The sequence below is a fragment of the Mangifera indica genome, chromosome 2, assembly GCF_011075055.1.
Source record: "Mangifera indica cultivar Alphonso chromosome 2, CATAS_Mindica_2.1, whole genome shotgun sequence".
NCBI classification, from domain to species: domain Eukaryota; kingdom Viridiplantae; phylum Streptophyta; class Magnoliopsida; order Sapindales; family Anacardiaceae; genus Mangifera; species Mangifera indica.
Genome location: NC_058138.1, coordinates 7,082,461 through 7,101,197, shown reverse-complemented (window position 1 = coordinate 7,101,197; position 18,737 = coordinate 7,082,461). Strand labels below are relative to the sequence as shown.

The window sequence follows — 18,737 nt, the reverse complement described above, 5'->3', positions numbered from 1 at the left end:
TCTTGGTCATCCTTGCAATAAAGTTCCTGGAGAAGTTGCAAAACAATTTTCTGTTCCAATAAATGACTTGAATAAATTGCATGAATGCAGTGATTGTCAACTAGGCAAAAGTCATCAATTTCATTTTCCAGCCTGTAGTTCTAAAGCGAAAAGTCCTTTAGAATTGATCCATAGTGACTTGTGGGGTCCGACAACAGTTCTAACAAAAGAAGGCTACAAAAGAAGACTACAAATTGCACGAACGTATTACAGGATATCTAAAAGAAAATGGGATAATTTTTAGAAACAGGGTTAGTCTCACTCTCACAAGTAGGAATGCCTTTCATTGACTGGTTTTCAGCTTTTGAAACTGCTGTCTTTTTAATAAATAGACTGCCCTCTTCAGTATTGTCTAACATTTCACCTTTTCAAGTTTTTTAAACAACTCAAACCTTATGGATGTTCCTGTTTTCCTTTTATTAGACCTTATAACAGACATAAGTTAGCGTATCATTTAGAAAAATGAGCTTTCTTAGGTTATAGCATAGAACATAAAGGATACAAATGCATTAGTAAAACTGGAAAACTTTATGTGTCTGCCAATGTAGTGTTTGATGAAACTGAATATCCCTTTAAAGACAAAAAATGGAACTCAGAATTAGTCTTGAAAATTTCAGATTTTCAGATGAAAGAACACAGTTTTCTTCACAGTTTTTTCATACCACCTGATTCAGAAACCTTCTGTATTATTCACAAAGATTCTACTCAGGATGATTCTAGTTATCCTGTTTCTGTTGCACCAAAACAGCCTACTAGTTCCATATCTATGCCTTATAATACACCAAAACCTTCCTTAGAAACAAAACCAGTTACATCCAACCTTCCAAGTGATAATAGGTCAGAATTTAGGACTTCCAAATCAGAAAAACAGCTCGCTGGTTCTGAATTCTATACATTCCAACGAGAAGGCTTGAATTCCTCAATGCCTAAACATTCTTCCACATTAAACTTAAATTCTGAAAATGACACACGATCTTCTTCACAAACAAACAAAATACCTGATCACTCTACCACATTAAACTCAAATTCTGAAACTGAAACACAGTCCGTTCCACAAACGAACATTGAGCCATTACAAAATTTACCTGAATTACCACCTAACACATCTGACCCATTTCCCACTGTAAAACTTGAAGTAATGTTACCTTCTTGTGTTCAGTCACATAAAGAAATAAATGTGCAGTCAGAGGATCAGTTCAAACCGTTAAACACTTTTAGCCATCCTATGAAAACAAGATCCAAAACAGGGGCATTTGCCACCACCAAAAACCTTTGCCTCTATCACACAAACTTTCACTCATGAAGAACCAAAAAGTGTGACCTATGCCTTAGCTAGTCCATTATGGTATAAAGCCATGGTAGAGGAATACAATGCTTCAATTAAGAATGAACTTGGGAGTTAGATCCTTTGACCAAAGAAATGAATGTTGTTGGTCACAAGAGGGTATTCAAAACCAAATATAATTCTGATTGGACAGTTAACAAACTAAAGGCCAGATTTATGGCAAAAGGGTTTCAACAAACCCCTGTAATTGATTTCCTGGGAACTTTTAGTCCTGTTGTTCATGCAACAATCAAAATTATAATTTCTCTAGCTGTGACTTTTGACTGAAAAATACATCAAATTGATGTAAACAATGTTTCCTTGAATGGGGAGTTGCAAGGAGTAGTTTTTATGTCCCAATCAGAGGGGTTCATAAATAATGAGAAGTGCAATTTTGTGTGCAAACTCAAAAAGGCTCTTTATGAGTTATAGCAAGCCCCCAGAGCTTAGTTTGAGAGGCTTACAAAGTCATTGATAAAGAGAGGATTTGAGGAATCTATATCAGATTCCAGCTGGTTCATTCTGAAAAATCAAGAAAAGATAATCTGCATTCTTATATATGTAGATGACATCTTGCTTACAGGCCCAAGGTTTGAAGTTATACAGGAGCTGGTGAGTGATTTGAATTCAAAGTTTGATCTTAAAAATCTTGGTGAGTTGAGATATTTTTTGGGGTTTGAAGCTCATAGAAATGAAATAGGCTTGTACTTAAATCAGGCTTAAGTATGTGACAATTAAAGTGCAGGGTCCTTGGCCTGCAATCCTGTTTTTCACAGTAGAACAAAGCATGTGGAGGTTGATATGCATTATATTAGGGAGCTAATTGCTAAGGATCTACTGGCTGTCAACCATGTGCCAACTGTACATCAGAATGCAGATATCTTAATAAAGCCATTACCTGCCGTCAAATTCAAATACTTAAGGGACAAGCTTAAGGTGATAGAATGGTGTGAAACTGATAAGAGTTCTGTAGTCTCATCTGTGTAAGGAATACTGTGGTAGTTGTGCTTGATGAAAGAGATTTCTCAAGGAGAATTGTTTAAACTGTGCTTCGGGGAGGATTATTTTTTTAATCACTGTTAATAATCTTTTTTTACCAGTGTCACTGTTAAACTGCGCAGGAAAAAAAAGTTGTATATTTCTCATGCTTACACATTCTTCTCTACAAGCATGATATACTTTCTGTTTGAGGGAGGATGTGAAGAATGTGGGGTTGCTTTTAAACTTTAACAGAATTTTGTAGATAAAGTTGGCGTAGAGCATGAAAAAAAAGTCAAACGGCGTGTTTTTGAAATCCTTCCAAAATACATCCGTTTTGCTTAATCAAAATATCGAGAGGTTATTCGGAAATTAGTCTAGCATTTTCAACAAATTGATTAAATAACTGTTACTCCAAGCCGTGACTAAAATAAATACAGGAATAAGGTAGTAAATTGCCGAAATTTCCATAGCATACTTTTGTAGCTTTCAATAATAGAGGAAATTTACATTAATGCAATTATCCATAGAACAATTGTCATCGAGGTGAAACACTTGAAAGGGTTACCTTGTTCTTGGAGGAGGAAACATTGCCATCTGATGAAGATTGAGCTAAATTGACAACTCTACCAACAGAAAATGCAGGTTCGGTTGGTTTAGGAAGCACTATTGTATCACTTGCCAACATGACCACTAAAGATGACATGATAGGCCTATCTGCCGGATCTTCTTGAACGCACAACAATCCAACATGCATGTATTTCAATAATTCAGCTGGCACACATGAATGCACCAAAACGGGATCCATTAGCTCTAATGCACGTCCTTCGCACCATAGCTTCCAAGCCTAAGATATCACATATTCATCTGGTAAACCATTAACAAAGATCATTGTATGTTCAATGTGAAGATTAAGGATTTGGACTTACATAATTAAGCAAGCTTTGGCCATGTTCTGAAAGATAGAATCCACTGTTCTTTTTCCCACTCAGAATCTCAAGCAAAAGAACTCCAAAACTGAAAACATCAGATTTAATCGAAAATAATCCTTCCATGGCATATTCTGGAGCCATGTATCCACTGTTACACATTGGAAAAACAACATAATACTCAATCTAATGGAAAATGATTTGCTTGTATTCATGTTCTTATATGAGAAATCATGGTAGAAAGTAAGATTGGGAAGAATTGTAATGCACTTACTATGTGCCAACAACTGTCTTCGTGTTAGCTTCGTTTTGATTTCCACCAAATATTCTAGCTATTCCGAAGTCTGATATTCTAGGATTCATCTCATTATCCAATAAAATATTACTAGTTTTGAGATCGCGATGAATAACTTTGAGTCGAGAATCTTCATGCAAATACAATAGACCTCGTGCAATGCCATTAATGATGCTTATACGTCTTTTCCAGTCTAGTTTTGAGCTCTTAGCTGAATCTGAACATAAAGTAAATACAAGTTTTAAACATGGCTTTCCATTAATCAGTTATAGCCAACATTAGCAAGTTAATTTAAACCTCTGCACTATCATCTGCATACTTAATGAAGTCATAATTAACTACTTTCCACTTATGAAAAGGGCTTGTTAAAGGCTATAGTTTTGAAATTGAGCTTGCGAAGTAGGTGAGGGCATTTATGGATTCTCAAAAAAATAAACAAATAAATTAAGTTTTAGAACGAACCAAAAAGGAGGAAGTCAAGGCTTTTGTTGGGCATGTATTCATAGATAAGCATTGACTCATTCCCTTCTAAGCAACATCCCAAGAGTCTCACAAGATTTTTGTGTTGTAATTTGGAAATTAAAGTAACTTCATTTTTTAACTCTTTTAGCCCTTGCCCAGAAGTTCTTGAAAGCCTCTTCACTGCAACTTCCTTACCATCCACTAATATTCCCTGAAATAATTAGTAACTATGTTATAACAACTGAGAAAAAAGTAAGAAATTTTATGTTACAATGAAAATGGATCATTTAATATAAAATGGTTTTACACAATATAACAATTGGAGGTGGGTTGAGACCAGTGGGGGGTATGCAAAGTTATTGATCTTGAGCTCGAGCCAAGGAGACTCAACTTGTTAGGCTCATGAGCAACTAATAATCCTAGGAAAACAATTTCTTTTTAGCCAATGAGTAATAACCAAAACAACATTATACATGTTTTGAAATTAAAAATAATTGTTTTTTTAAGTTTATGTTCTCTAATAAAAGAAAACATTCAACAGAAGTTGAATTGGTGTTGCAAATCAAAATAATCATTTATAAGTTCAAAACATATACAATATTATTTTGAAGCCAAAACAACATTGAGTTTATAATACTGACCAGAGCTTTAGCATAAGCCCCCATCTCAAACAAGACTCTTTTATGCTAAGTTGAGCTTGAGCAAGCCCAAGACTAAGTTTGGCTTGCTTCAAGTACATTATATGTCTAAATAGATCAAAGCCTCTTAAACAAATAAAAATCAATTACACGTACCTTGTACACAGGGCCGAACCCACCTTCACCAAGCTTATTTTCATCAGAAAAATTTTGTGTGGCCTCTAGTATGATGCCTAATGGAAAATGAGGAAACTCTTGAGATTCATGTCCTTGTAATATATCATATGAAGAATCACCTCCAACGCTGCCCTCTCCCAAGCGACGTAGTTGAACTTCATGATCACTGGTTGATTTCTCCACTACAAGACACACTTAATTTTGCTAAATTAGATAAAATAGGGAGGACTAATCAATCCTCTTATTTTACCAAAATTTTTTAAGATCTTGTGACATTATTATTGTAGGCTAGATACTAGTACTTTGACAGCATGTTTACATAGATAGCCATAAATGTGGTTGAGAAAGAGAAATCAATGGATAAGAAATGTTAGGGAAACTAAATAGAGAAGACAAGGGGAGGGTTAGAGTGAAAAAAAAAATATAGAAATTTGCTTTGCAACCAAAATTTCTTCCTTTGAATGATCAAATCTTTAAAGGAAAATTATGACGATAAGTGCTAGAATATTATGTTACATCATATTATTGTTTATGCCTTACGGTCCAAGGCTAGTATTGATCAATATTAAAATCTCTGAAGACATTATCATTTTAACACCAAATGTAACAATCATGATGTGATTAATAATTTCAAAGTCTGTAATGATGGTGAATGATGGGCAGTGTACAAATTAGTGAAGTAAAACCCACATTTGGCCTTCATATGGGACAACTAATGTGAGAGACGTTACCTCATTGGTCCTAATAACACGAGATATTAAAGGTTTCCTCTATCTACTAGCTTAAACTTTTAGCTCTAATGATACATTGTACATATGTGGTATCAGAGGGACAAGGTTTTGAATCACGCCAAGAGTGGAGTGGGCAATATGCAAATTTACAAAGTAAGACTTGTATGTGACTCTCACATAGGGCAAGGAATGTAAGAAATGTGACCTAGTTGGTCTTTGAAATACATGAGATATTAAGTGATTCCTCTAATTATCAGCTTAAGCATTTAGCTTTCATGGTACCTTGTGCACATATAAACTCTTGGGTGAAGTTGCTACAATCATTTTCTGATACAACTATTTGGTGCTACTGGACCTCTCTCACCCAAAAACTAGTTTAAAGGGTGAGACTTTTCCTTACATTTACAATCTAACACCTACCCCTTACCCAACAATTTATATATAACAAGATATTCAAAAGTTTAGGTTAGACTGGCGGTACATATAAAACTATTTGAACATTTAACCATATTTATCACCACTTATTGAGCTGCTTTTGTATATAAATTCACTTATTTACCTTTTGTAATATCATCAGTTTCTATGAATGAACATCTATTATTTTTTTTCCTTAGGTTAAATAAAATGAAGAGACTTAATCTTCTCTTAATGCAAAGTTATAAATAAATTACCTTTATCTCTTTTCTGTCTTCTCCACAGAAGGAAAGAGCCCAGCAGAAGTACTATAATTGCCAATCCTGCCGCGCCTATTGTTTTTTTTTCTGTCTTCTAACACCTACCCATATTGTTTTTTTTCCTTGCAAACAAAAATATTCTTATTTACAATTTAAATTTATTTAACCCATATCAAAATATCATGCACAGTGAAATTCCTAAAATCAGAATTAAAATGAAATTCTTAAAATGTGAGACAGAATTTCTAAACTCCGATATCCGTAACCACCCACTGATTTTAAATAATCCTTAATATTAAGTACTTTAAATTGTTTTGATGATGATTACTACAAGCTTGAGACACCTTATGTATAGAAGTCAAATCACCCACCCAAAAATATATATGTATATTGACTATTTTTCAATTATAAAATAAAAAAAAGATTCAAATGAAAACTTTGTGAATTTTTATGTTTTCGTTATATATACAATTGGAAATTTATTTTTTCATTGGATTAATTCTGTCTTCTTACCGTAAGTGTGTGAGCTCTAAGTAAAAAAGGCAAAATGGCATTAATTATTACTTGAGGAATTCAGTAAACTGTATTCTAACGTTACCTTTGGAAGGAATTGGAGGTGGAGGTGGAGGTGCCAGTGGCTCTGTTTCATTATAGAACGGGTATAGTTCGTAGCGGACAATACAACTTGGAGACAGCACTCTTGATCCTACCTTTGATGTCATTAAATTTGGAAAAGCTGCTTCAAGGCAACTATTGCAATCAAATTTCGACAGGTCCGGCGTGCACTGCACTAGACCATACAGTGTACGAGAAACATCCAAATTAACCTTTCTGGTTGCAAACATTTTGGAAGTGTTTACAGCCTCAGCCGTAGCCTCGGTCAACAAACTTCTAAGTTTCTCACCAAATATGTCTGTACCGCCAGTAAAGTTTTGCACATTCCACATGACAAATGAGGGATATTGGCTCATGGTAGAAAAGAAGGACTCGTTTGAATAGCGGAAAAGGCACTCATCGTACCATATTATACTTTGTTCTCCAGAAGGACAAAGATCAGTAATTAAGTTTTTGGTTGCTACATTAACACAGAATTGACAGATTTCCTTATTGACATCGCCGCGGCAAAGAAAGAAGGCATACAACTTGTCAGGGTCATTGCCTTTGGTAGCATTGTAGAAACCGATGGAATATTTATCGTCGAGATAGCCCTGCCTGGCAAGATCAGCCAAGAAAAGTTCGAGGTTTGTTTGATAGGCGCTGCCGTTGTTGAAAGTGGTGTTCAGGCAGTGATGGACAAGATATGTTGGACTAGCTTCTACGACGAAGCGCAGCAAGCTTAGAAGATAAACAAATATAAGAATCATATTCCACGCCTTCTGCTGATCTTTGATATAACATACAAAAAAGCAGTTCTGAGAGACTTTAGTGGGAGATATTTTCAACAGGAAATCGCCCAGTTCTTGATTATTTTTAACATTGCATAGATGGTAAAATTAGGTGTTCTTGTGCCTCGTGACAAAGCAAAAAACATAAGGCTCATTAATTCAATTAATTTGTGACAAAGCAAGGAAATTTCTAGCTTTGACTATAGATTCAACTTTTGACCAAGGGCCGGATCCGAGTTTGGGAGTGTAGTTTAAAATTGATTTATTTCTCTATCTAAAATTTTGTCAACAACCACTACAAAGACATAAGGCTTTGATGATGGAAAAAATAATTGTTAAAATTACATATCCCATCATTAGTAATGAGAAAAATCCTCTCGTCACCCATCGTGATAACCATGGAATGCAAAACCGGACCGGACCGGACGGTTCGACCAGCCGGACTGTGAACCGGAACTGTAGACGAGTTCTATAGAAGAAGAAAGCGTTTAACCTTAGAATCGGGTTGGACCGCGGTCAAACCTCCGACTCTCACCTAAACCGCGGTCCAACCGGTTAATGTTGTTTCCGGTTCAAGGTTTTGCATGTAAAATAAATTGTTTATTTGCTTCTGCTTTCTTCTTCCTTGCTGTGCAGGCAGCAGAAAAGGAGTTCCTGCAGGCGACAACATCGTCCAACTTCTCTCCGGTGATGCAGCTCTTTCCGACGACGGTTTAAACGTCTGCCGACGATGACGACAACGACGTCCAGGGGTTGGTGATTTTTTTACAGGCTCACAAGACAAGAGTATCTAGGGCTATATTTGGAACCTTTCATGGCAACTTCTCAGGCTCCAACGGCGGCTGACGACGCCGAGTTCCTGTTGCTGCTGTGACCGGCGATTATATATCAACAGAAACAACGGCAGACTGATCTTTTGTAAGGCGTTGTGAACTGTTTGTTTATAGTTGGAAGTTTGTTTGAAGTTCAAAGTTCTTGCGTTTGCCGGCAACACTGTTACTATTTGTTGCTTTTGTTTGAAGCGACTGAACCAAATTTATTATTAATCTAAATTATACAGGCACAGTGTTGCTTTTGTTTGAAGCGACTGAACCAAATTTATTACTATTTGTTTGAACTTCAGCCGGCAACACTGTTTGTTTATAATATTAAGCTTTGAACTTCAGCCGGCAACACTTTTTGTTTATAATATTAAGCTTTGAACTTCAGCCGGCAACACTGTTTATTTATAATAGTAAGCTTTTGAACTTCAGACAGCAACACTGTTTGTTTATAATATTAAGCCTGATTATTGCTATTTGCAAGGAGCAGCCAGCAACACTATTTATCTTGGAATGCCAGCCAAAAAAATTCTATTACATAATTTACTTAAATTATTATTTGATATTCAGCCAGCAACACTGTTTATAATTATTTAAGCACAATTTTATAAGTTATATATAAACTTTATATACTATTTGAAGCAAAGAATGCAAAAACGTTCAAACAGTATTTAAATTAAGTCTATTTGTGCTTTGTAAATGGTTTGTTGAAATTAAAATGTTTGTTTTATATACAATTTGTTTTAACTCTAAAGCATATTGTATAGTGTTTTTTTTTTATTTTTTCTTCTAATAATGTGGTCAAATAGTATACAGTAAATCAACATTGTGATATTTTAAATTTTAAATTAACAGGTTTTAGCTTTTGGTGCTTGTCAATTTGTGTTATGGCTTTGGTGCTTGTCAATTTGTGTTATGATTCTTGGTGTTTAATAATAGGTCAATTTGTTATTGTTAATTTGTAATTAACTTATTATTTTTATCAATTCAATATGTTATTGTTAATTTATAATTTTATTATGTATCTGTATTAGATGTCTGAACTGAATGTATTTTATTCATAATGTGATTAGTTTACAAGAATTTGAAAGTTGACTATCAAACTTATGTGATACTCTATTTATATATAATAAATCAATGTATGACAATTTTATTCCATTAAGCCAACTTGATGATCAAATTATGAATATTATTGTTTATAACGAATGTATGGTTATGTATGTTAAAATTATAAAAGTTTTCTATTTTCAACGCTTACTATATATTTAATGAATATATATATATATATTAATTGGTATTCTGATTTTATTGTTATTTTTATATGCAACAGATAAGTCAAGTAGAAGTATGTCATCATCTGGATCTTGGGTTCTTCAACACTATATCGAGTGAAAAGTGATATTGTTTGGGCACATGTTTCTGAAAGTGTAGATGAGAATAGTAGAAAATTGTTAAATTGTCTATATTGTGGTAAGACAACTAGAGGGGGTGGTATATATGGAATGAAACAACATTTGGTTGGGAAAAAAAGAGATGTTGGTCCATGCACTAAAGTTCCTCATGATGTTAGATATCAAATGGTGAATGCATTAGAATTAGATGAGATTGCAACAAAAAATAAAGACAAGAATTTCGTAGGCATGCAACTTTTTTTGGTGCTAGTGCAACTATACCTTCATTTGAGGATGATATTGCAGTTGAAGAATTTGAAGGGTTGTCTCCTCCTATGAACATGCCTGAAGGTAATACTGGTACTGGATCTTCTAGAAAACAAATTAGACTTACAAATGATTCAAAAAGAAAAAGACCGATTGGGGTTGGTGATTTTTTTGCTCTAATGACTACTAGTGGGGCTCAACCTTCAATAAGGAGTGTTTTAGCTGGAAAAGAAGCTAAATAGAGAGCCAACATGGCTGTTGTGAGGTTCTTATATGATGTTTGCATCCCTCTTAATGCATTAAATTCTATTTATTTCCAACCTATATTAGATGTTATAACTGCAATTGGGTCTGGATATAAGCAACCAACATATTATGAAGCACGAGTGAATTTGTTGAATGATTCAAAAAAGGAAGTGCAATTACTTGTTGATAGTTACAGAAAAAATTTGGAAGATGTTGGTTGTACACTAATGGTTGATGGTTGGACAAACATTTCTAGTAGGTCGTTGATAAATTTTCTAATATATTGTCCAAAAGGGATTTTTTTTTTATCGAATTAGTGGATGCATCTAATGTTGTAAAGGGGGCGGATACATTATTTCAATTGTTTGAGGAAATAGTATTATGGGTTGGGCCTAAGAGCATTGTCCATTATGTGACTAATAATTAAGCTAATTATAAAGCAACTGGAGGATTATTGTGTGAAAAATATAAAAATATTACTTGGTCACCTTGTGTAGCACACTGTATTAATTTGATTTTGAAAGATATTGGTGAAATGGATCACATTGTTAGAATTTCCAAGTGTGCATCTCTTGTGACAAAGTTTATTTATAATCATACATTATTGATAACTTGGTTGAGGAAAAAAGAAGGATGGAGAGAAATTATACGGCCTGATGCAACCCGGTTTGCTACGACTTTCATCGCATTACAAAGCCATTTTTATTATATGCATGACTTACAAGCGATGATCACTGATAGATTTTTTATTGATTCCAACTATGCAAAGAGTAATCAAGCCAAAGAGGTTATGACCATAATTCTGAATAATGATTTTTGGAATGAAATAGGAATAATTGTAAAAGTTGTGGGTTCTCTGATGCATTCACTTTGTATTGTAGACTCAGATGAGAGACTTTCATTAGGATATGTTTATGATGGAATGTATAAAGCTAGGTTAGGGGTAAAGAAGTTGTTCAAGAATAAAAAGAAATTATACAAGCCTTATACTCAAATAATCAAGTTGAGGTGGGATAGGACATCGCGTCAAAGTATTCATGCAGCTGCATATTACTTGAATCCTGCCTTTCAGTATGATCACGAATCTTTCTACACAAAACCAAAGGTATTACAGGGTTTCCTGGATGTTGTTGAGAGTAAAACATGTATGTTTAATGTTAGTAAGGCAAAGTTAGTGGAAGAGAGTCGAATGTTTTGCAATTGTGAGGCGAGTTTCTCACGTCAGCTTGCTATTGAAACGTGCAAAACCACGCGACCTGGTATGAATTTATACTTTTTTTATGTCTCAATTATTTTTCTAATTTATAAAATTCTGTTACATAAGTATTTATATATTATTTTGTACCAGATGAATGGTGGAGAACATATGGATACAATATTCCTAATTTACAGAAGCTTACAATTAAAATTTTCGGTCAAACTTCAACATCTTCAGGCTATGAGCGTAATTGGAGTATTTTTGAACGCATACATACTAAGAGGAGAAATAGATTAGAGCATTAACGTGTAAATAATCTTGTTTTCATTTATTATAGCTTACGGTTGCAAAATAGGTAACACAATTGTTATTTATGTATCATTATATTTTTTAATATTTTTATTACGAGTATTTTATCATGTCAATTGATTATTTACAATATAATTTTACCCTGCTTAATAGTTATATTGGTATATCATGTTGATTGGTATATTGCTCTTTAATGTTTTAATTCTTTACTTTTTCTCATTTTGACTATTTAGGTTATGTTACAAGAAATCAAATTTTGATCTAATTAATTATAAAAGTATTGATAAAACCGACTTATAGATAGTGGATGAGGAAGAGGAGTTTAGTGAACTTAATGCAGATGAATTGGATCAAATACTTTATAGAGAGGGATCAATTCCCATCAATAATGATCAAACGATTTATGATTTTTCCCATAATTTTTTAGGTAAAAACTTTTTTTTGGCACTTATACAAATATTTACATACTTGCATAAATGATTGATTTTTAGGGTAAAAGAAAATAAAAAATTCAACTATAAATTTTGTAAATAATGCTATTGAAGATGATGTTGTAGAAGCTAAATAAATTATGGAAGGTACAACAGAAGCGATGACAGAATCTTTCACCATTAGTGATGATGAAGAATGATTAATTACTCATTTATTAAACTTTATATTAAACGAATTATATTTTGTATATGTTTTGCTAAATGTTGAATAGAATATTATTTGTTCAATAATTTTTGTGTTGGTTGGTTAGTGTTATATTTTATTTAATGCATATATTAGATTTGTGTTTTGTTTGGGTGTTCAATAATGCATATGGTTGTTGAATTGATTTTTTTAATACATATGTTTTGTTTTGATGCAAAGTTAACGGTTATTATTTATTAAATTAATGTTTAATAATACATATATTTTGTTAATTATGAAAAGTATGCATAACATAAAATTTAGTATGTAAAACACATGTAATTAACTATAATTTTTTTAGGTTATTATATATAACTAGAATTTCGGTCGAACCGGCCAGTCCAAACGATCCGATCGAAACTAGTACTTAAAACAGTTTTTACTCCGATCCGATTTTAAAAACCTTAGTTATAACCTTCACTGTTAAAAGTCTTAACGATAAAAAAAAAGTCTCGTCGTTAATATAAATAAAGAAAATTGTAAGTTTCATTGTTAGTAATAACATGAATATATCCTTCACTAAATTTAATCATTGAAAATAATAATAACAATGAATACTCTCGTTGTTACAACAATATTTACTGGTGACTAAGCATAATATCAACGACATATATAACTGTCATTAGACAATATATATCAGTTATTATACAAAATATTAATGATAAATATTTCTATTGTTGATGCATATTTATGTCATATAGCTATATTTAGCAATCACTAAATTAGCAATACATGTTTTATCATTATAGTATGAGGCATACTGATGATGAAATTTTGATTTTCAAAATATGATCAATAACATTGAGTATATTACTATGTTACTATAGAAGAATTTGAACATTTGAAGCTCATAGTGCATTCCAAGGTTGTTAAAATGAATCCAAGCAAAGTACTTAATTGAAGATAACGAGAATGCAAGATTTCATGTGATGCAAAAAGCAGTTGAATGTAGTATTGACAAGGCAGTCCAGGATACATGGTGCTCTTTCCACTTTAAAACAATATACTGGTATAACTGCAAAGATTAAAAAAAAAATATATTCAACAAAGAATCTCAACAAGAAATAAATACAAGCTACTACGGTATTAAGAACAAACATTGTACCGTCCTACGTTTGTCAATATCCATTTCTGGAACGCAGCAAAAAACCATATCTGCCATTCCATCACCTTCAACACCAATAAATCCCTAAAGCAAGAAAGTATTCTTAAGTTTCACAAATTAAACCCATTTTGATTTAATACATAGTACAATAGTATGGCTTCCTAGTTCTTAGATGCAAGTAAATCATATTAAATCAGGTCATTCAATGCTATATAAACCACTCGTCAAGATGTCATGCAATACGTAGCATTGAAAAATTTTTATCATATAGAACATGATAGATAAATTAAAAATATAGGCTTACTGGCACGAGCCTCAGGGGCCTTAAGTCTTTCTATCCAGCAACTGGTCAAAATAAATTAGGTTAATACAGTAATAAATTAAGAATTTCTACTGAAACAAAAAAAAGAAAATTTTATAAAATAATCAGAGAATAAATTGATATTCCCTTTCGTAATCATAAGTGCAGTAAGATAAAACAGACATTAAATCCCGTCGCTAATTTTTTCTCATTAAAGACTTGTTTTTTTAGTGAATATTGTTTATTCCTATCATGATATTGTTTACTTCGTTTACAGTTTTTTTAGTAACATTTTGTACTAATTTCAAGAAGTTCAAGCTTAAACTGAGTACTATGAGCTCAATTTTAGCTCAAATCGCCTCAAACTTGCTGGGATCGGATTAAGCCATTCCAGGCTGACTTCTTAATTTCTAGGAAAACAAACACCTGTTAAGGGACTTCGTGGAGTGAAGCCTCTTGTTGTAAATTCGGCATAAACTTATTTATCCAATATTTACTAAAGCTAATTCGGCACTAAATATGATTAACAAATAGAGCAAAATACATTGGAAAAGACTCCATAACCATACGTTCATTATACTTATGCACTTGTTAAGACCAACAATATATTTATAGCATTTATTAACAAGAAATTATTTGTCAACAAATATATATTTTTCTTTTTTTTATCAATCATTTAAATATAGTCTTCTTTTATTATTGACAGTACGTAGTGTATGTTGTATTTATTTGAAGAGATTTGCGTTTTCCAGTTTGAAAACAACACAGGGGGCTACTAGTGATTTTTTGTCAGCCTCTAATCCTTGACAAATGCTCATTTTTTAGAAAATTCAGAAATTATTTTTACTGTGTAGACAAACGCTACATCTCATCAATGAGAAAATTCATTCAAAATTAAATGATTAAATGTAATTTTGAACCTTTCAACCGCAAGTATGATGTTGTTGTTCCATCATCTTATAAATTCTTGTACTGAATTAAAATGATTAAAAAATATTCATCTTTTGTGATTTAGAATTTAAGATAAATTTGTCAACGAGCCGTCTCAGGGCCAACATCATCGGTTGTACCAACAAATCATGTCAATCCATTAAGATTTGAAGACTCATGACATGACCCAATAGTTTTCGGCTGTGCTAGGCCAATCCGATGATTTATATATTTTTATTTTTTTCTCGATTTTTTTATTAATATATTTTGGATATTCTATGACGATTTATTGTTAATAATTTGGTTTCTTATAAAAATTAATTAATAAAATTGATAAAATATTAAAATTTTTACAAAGAAGTCTTGAATTTAAGTCTCTATCATGTTTAGAAAACTTTCTAATTAATTACTTATCAAAAATAATAATAATAATTTAATTTCTTTGTATCATTAATAATAAATAATTAATAAGTTTACATTGATCGATTCGTTTTCTTATAACATTAATGATGAATAGTTATAATGCTTGAGTTCCCTATATTAATTCATTAATTTATTTATTTTTCATAATATTAATAAATATGTTTGAGTTCTCGTATTAATTTTTTGAATTCTTCTTAATATTTATAATAATTAATTATTTATTTTTTTAAATATGGTAAATAGTGCCGTGTTGGACCGTGCTAAAAAAAGAAGCTTTGGGTTATGCACGGCTGACCCAAGCCCTTTGATTTGTCTTAGTCTTACTCAAATGAAATTTATATGCACATTACACTTTCTTATATGTTACTAAACTCCAAAACGAATGCACAAAGAAACTTCCAATAGTGCTCATTTATATTATTCATGTCATTGACTTGAATAGATAGGTTCACACTATAAATTTCATTATTGAACTGTGTATATTGGTTGACACAAATCTTAGTGATACTATGCGAAAACTCAACATTTGAAATGAAAAATAACTGGGATTGAATCAAAATTTTGAAATTTGGATAGACTTTGACCCAATTGATGTGAAAGCAATCAAACTTTGGTATAATTAGGCGATTGAACGTCACAAGAACGAATTTTTGATAAGTTCTTTGAAGATTAAATCAAGAATGATGAAATCTTGAATTAAGGCAACAAGCACATGAATTTTGGTGTAAAAACGTCATCTATCCCTTCATTATGAGAAAATGATATTTATATAGTAAGCAATCCTAACCCTAAATGGACTAACCTAATCTATGACCCAATGGACTTCCATATTTCCTAAGCCTATTTCCTCTTTAACTATCCAAAAACTCTAATTAAAATTAAGATAACAATTGGGTTTGTAACAAATATTAACTTAATCCATTAAACACACATAACTCGATTAATAAGGTTTGAACTTTAGTAACAATTCTAACCCAATACAAATTATTAAAAAATAACATAACATTAAACCTATTTAAGCAGTCTTGGATGCCACCCTTGAAACTTCTTTGGGCCAAAATTACAAGAACTCTTAGACTTGGGCTTGAATTAGATTAACCTCTCTTTTAGATCCTTCAAGTATCCAATCCTTTTTAAGCAAACTTGTCTTGGTTGCCAAGTCTTCAATAAGCCCAATTAAGGCTTGTTGTATCTTCTTAGCTATTGACCTTATGATTGGTCCAATTGGAATGTGCAAAGGATCTTTATTAGACTTGTTCAACTCCTTGGGTCTATTCCGAGCTCCCAGATGTGGTAATTGCTCTTTCTTGTCGTTATCATCCCCTCTCTCTTGAAAAGGATTTGCCCTCAAATATGCATCGCCAAAAAGAGATAGGTCAAAAACATTAAATGTAGAACTAAAATTATACTCACCTAAAAGATCCACTTTGTAAGCATTATCATTGATACACTTAAGGACTTGAAAAGGACCACCGCCCTTTGGGTGTAACTTAGATTTCCATTGGGATGGAAACCTTTCTTTCTGCATGCGAACTCAAACTCAATCACCTAGTTGGAATACCACTTTTTGTCATCCTTTGTTAGCTTGTTTGGCACATTGCTTAGTTCACCTTTTAATATTCTATTTAACTTTCTCGTGGATCTTTTGAATTAACTCCATATTCCTTTTACCATCTAAACTAGCACATTCCTTAAGAGGTAAAGGCAACAAGTCCAAAGGTGTTAATGAATTAAAACCATAAACAACTTCAAAGGGTGAATAACTAATAGATGAATGCACAACTATATTATATGCAAATTCTACATGCGGTAAACTATCCTCTCAAGTTTTCAAGTTCTTTTCCAATATAGCATGCAATATCTAAGATAGAGTTTTGTTGACTACCTCCATTTGTCCATCCGTCTATGGGTGACATGTTGTAGAAAATAATAATTTAATACCTAACTTACCGCACAATAACTTCCAAAAGTAGCTCAAAAACTTCATATCTCGATCAAAAACAATGCTCCTCAGTATCTCATGTAGGCATACTATTTTCCTAAAAAACAAATCAGTTATGTTAGTTGCATCATCAGTTTTATAACACAGAATGAAATGTGCCATCTTTGAAAACCTATCTACAACTACAAAGATTGAATCTCTACCTTTCCTAAACCTAAGTAACCTCAAAACAAAGTCCATACAAACATCTTCCTAAGGTACACTAGGTATTGGTAAAAGACTGTACAAACCATAGGGCAAGACTTTAGATTTGGCTTGTTTACACTTAATACAACGATTACATATTCTCTAAACATCCCATTTCGTATATGGCAAGAAGAAATGTTCTTTTACTATGTCTAAAGTCTTAATTATACCAAAATGACCCATAAGACCACCCTCATGTACCTCAGGCAGTAATAACTCTCGTAAAGAACTACTAAGCACACATAACTTTGACTCCCTAAACAAATACCCATCATACTTATAGAACTTTTCCAAAAGTCGTCTTCTCGCATGCTGCATAAACATTAGCAAAGTTAGAATCTAAAGAATATAAATCTTTAATATACTCAAATCCTAATACCTTTGCATCTAGAGTAGTAATCAAAGCATACATGTAAGATAGTGCATCAATAACTATGTTCTCCTTACCTTGCTTATAGTTAATGACTTATGGAAATGAACTTGACCCGTTTAGCATGTTTACAGTTTAACTTACCTTGTCTCTTTAAGTGTTTCAAGGACTCGTGGTTGATATGAATGACAAACTCCTTAGGCCATAAGAAATGTTGCCACGTCTTCAATGCCCTCACTAAAGCATACAATTTTTTATCATACGTAGGGTAATTCAAGGTTGCCCCATTTAATTTCTCACTGAAATAAGTTATGGGTCTTCTCTCCTACATTAAAATAGCTCCAATGCTTATACCTGATACATTACACTCAATTTCAAATATTTTAGTAAAATAAGATAAAAACAAGTAAAGGTACAGAACTTAACTTATGCTTAATCAATGCAAATACACATTCTTGTTCCTCACCCCATTTAAACCCTACGGTCTTCTTTATTACCTCAATCAATGGTACAGCTAGTGTACTAAAATCTCTTACAAAATGCCTATAGAAACTAACTAGTCTATGAAAACTCATAACCTGAGAAATGGATGTAAGTGTTAGCCACTCCCTAATAACTTTAAACTTTTCTTCATCCACTTCAACACCTCTAGATGATACTATGAACCCTAAGAACACAACTTAATTCATGCAAAAGGAACACTTCTTTATGTTTGTATACAATTTTTCCTTTCTCAAAACACTTATCACATTATGCAAGTGTCCTACATGCTTATTTAGACTCTTACTATAAACTAGAATATCATCAAAATAAACGACAACAAACCTACCTATGAATGCACACAAGACATGGTTCATTAATCTCATAAAGGTGTTTGATAT

At 32.5% G+C, this 18,737-nt stretch overlaps 2 protein-coding genes across 3 annotated transcripts; both read right to left on the bottom strand.

Moving 5' to 3' along the window:
* Window positions 1-2,815: 2,815 nt before the first annotated feature.
* Window positions 2,816-4,950, bottom strand: LOC123209201 (cysteine-rich receptor-like protein kinase 10). 2 transcript variants are annotated; one of them, XM_044627063.1, is made up of 5 exons: window positions 4,822-4,950; window positions 3,682-3,782; window positions 3,545-3,598; window positions 3,271-3,421; window positions 2,816-3,188 (listed from the first exon to the last, which is right to left on the bottom strand). In XM_044627063.1, exons 2-5 carry the CDS (start codon window positions 3,729-3,731, stop codon window positions 2,880-2,882), a joined length of 564 nt encoding a protein of 187 aa, XP_044482998.1. In that variant the 5' UTR covers window positions 3,732-3,782; window positions 4,822-4,950; the 3' UTR covers window positions 2,816-2,879. The 2 variants fall into 2 exon arrangements, with proteins under 2 accessions (XP_044482998.1, XP_044482997.1); XM_044627062.1 differs by lacking the exon at window positions 4,822-4,950 and adding an exon at window positions 4,028-4,167.
* Window positions 4,951-6,698: 1,748 nt separating this feature from the next.
* Window positions 6,699-7,611, bottom strand: LOC123208501 (putative cysteine-rich receptor-like protein kinase 9). Its single transcript, XM_044626039.1, has one exon. It carries the CDS (start codon window positions 7,609-7,611, stop codon window positions 6,808-6,810), a length of 804 nt encoding a protein of 267 aa, XP_044481974.1. The 3' UTR covers window positions 6,699-6,807.
* Window positions 7,612-18,737: the final 11,126 nt, after the last annotated feature.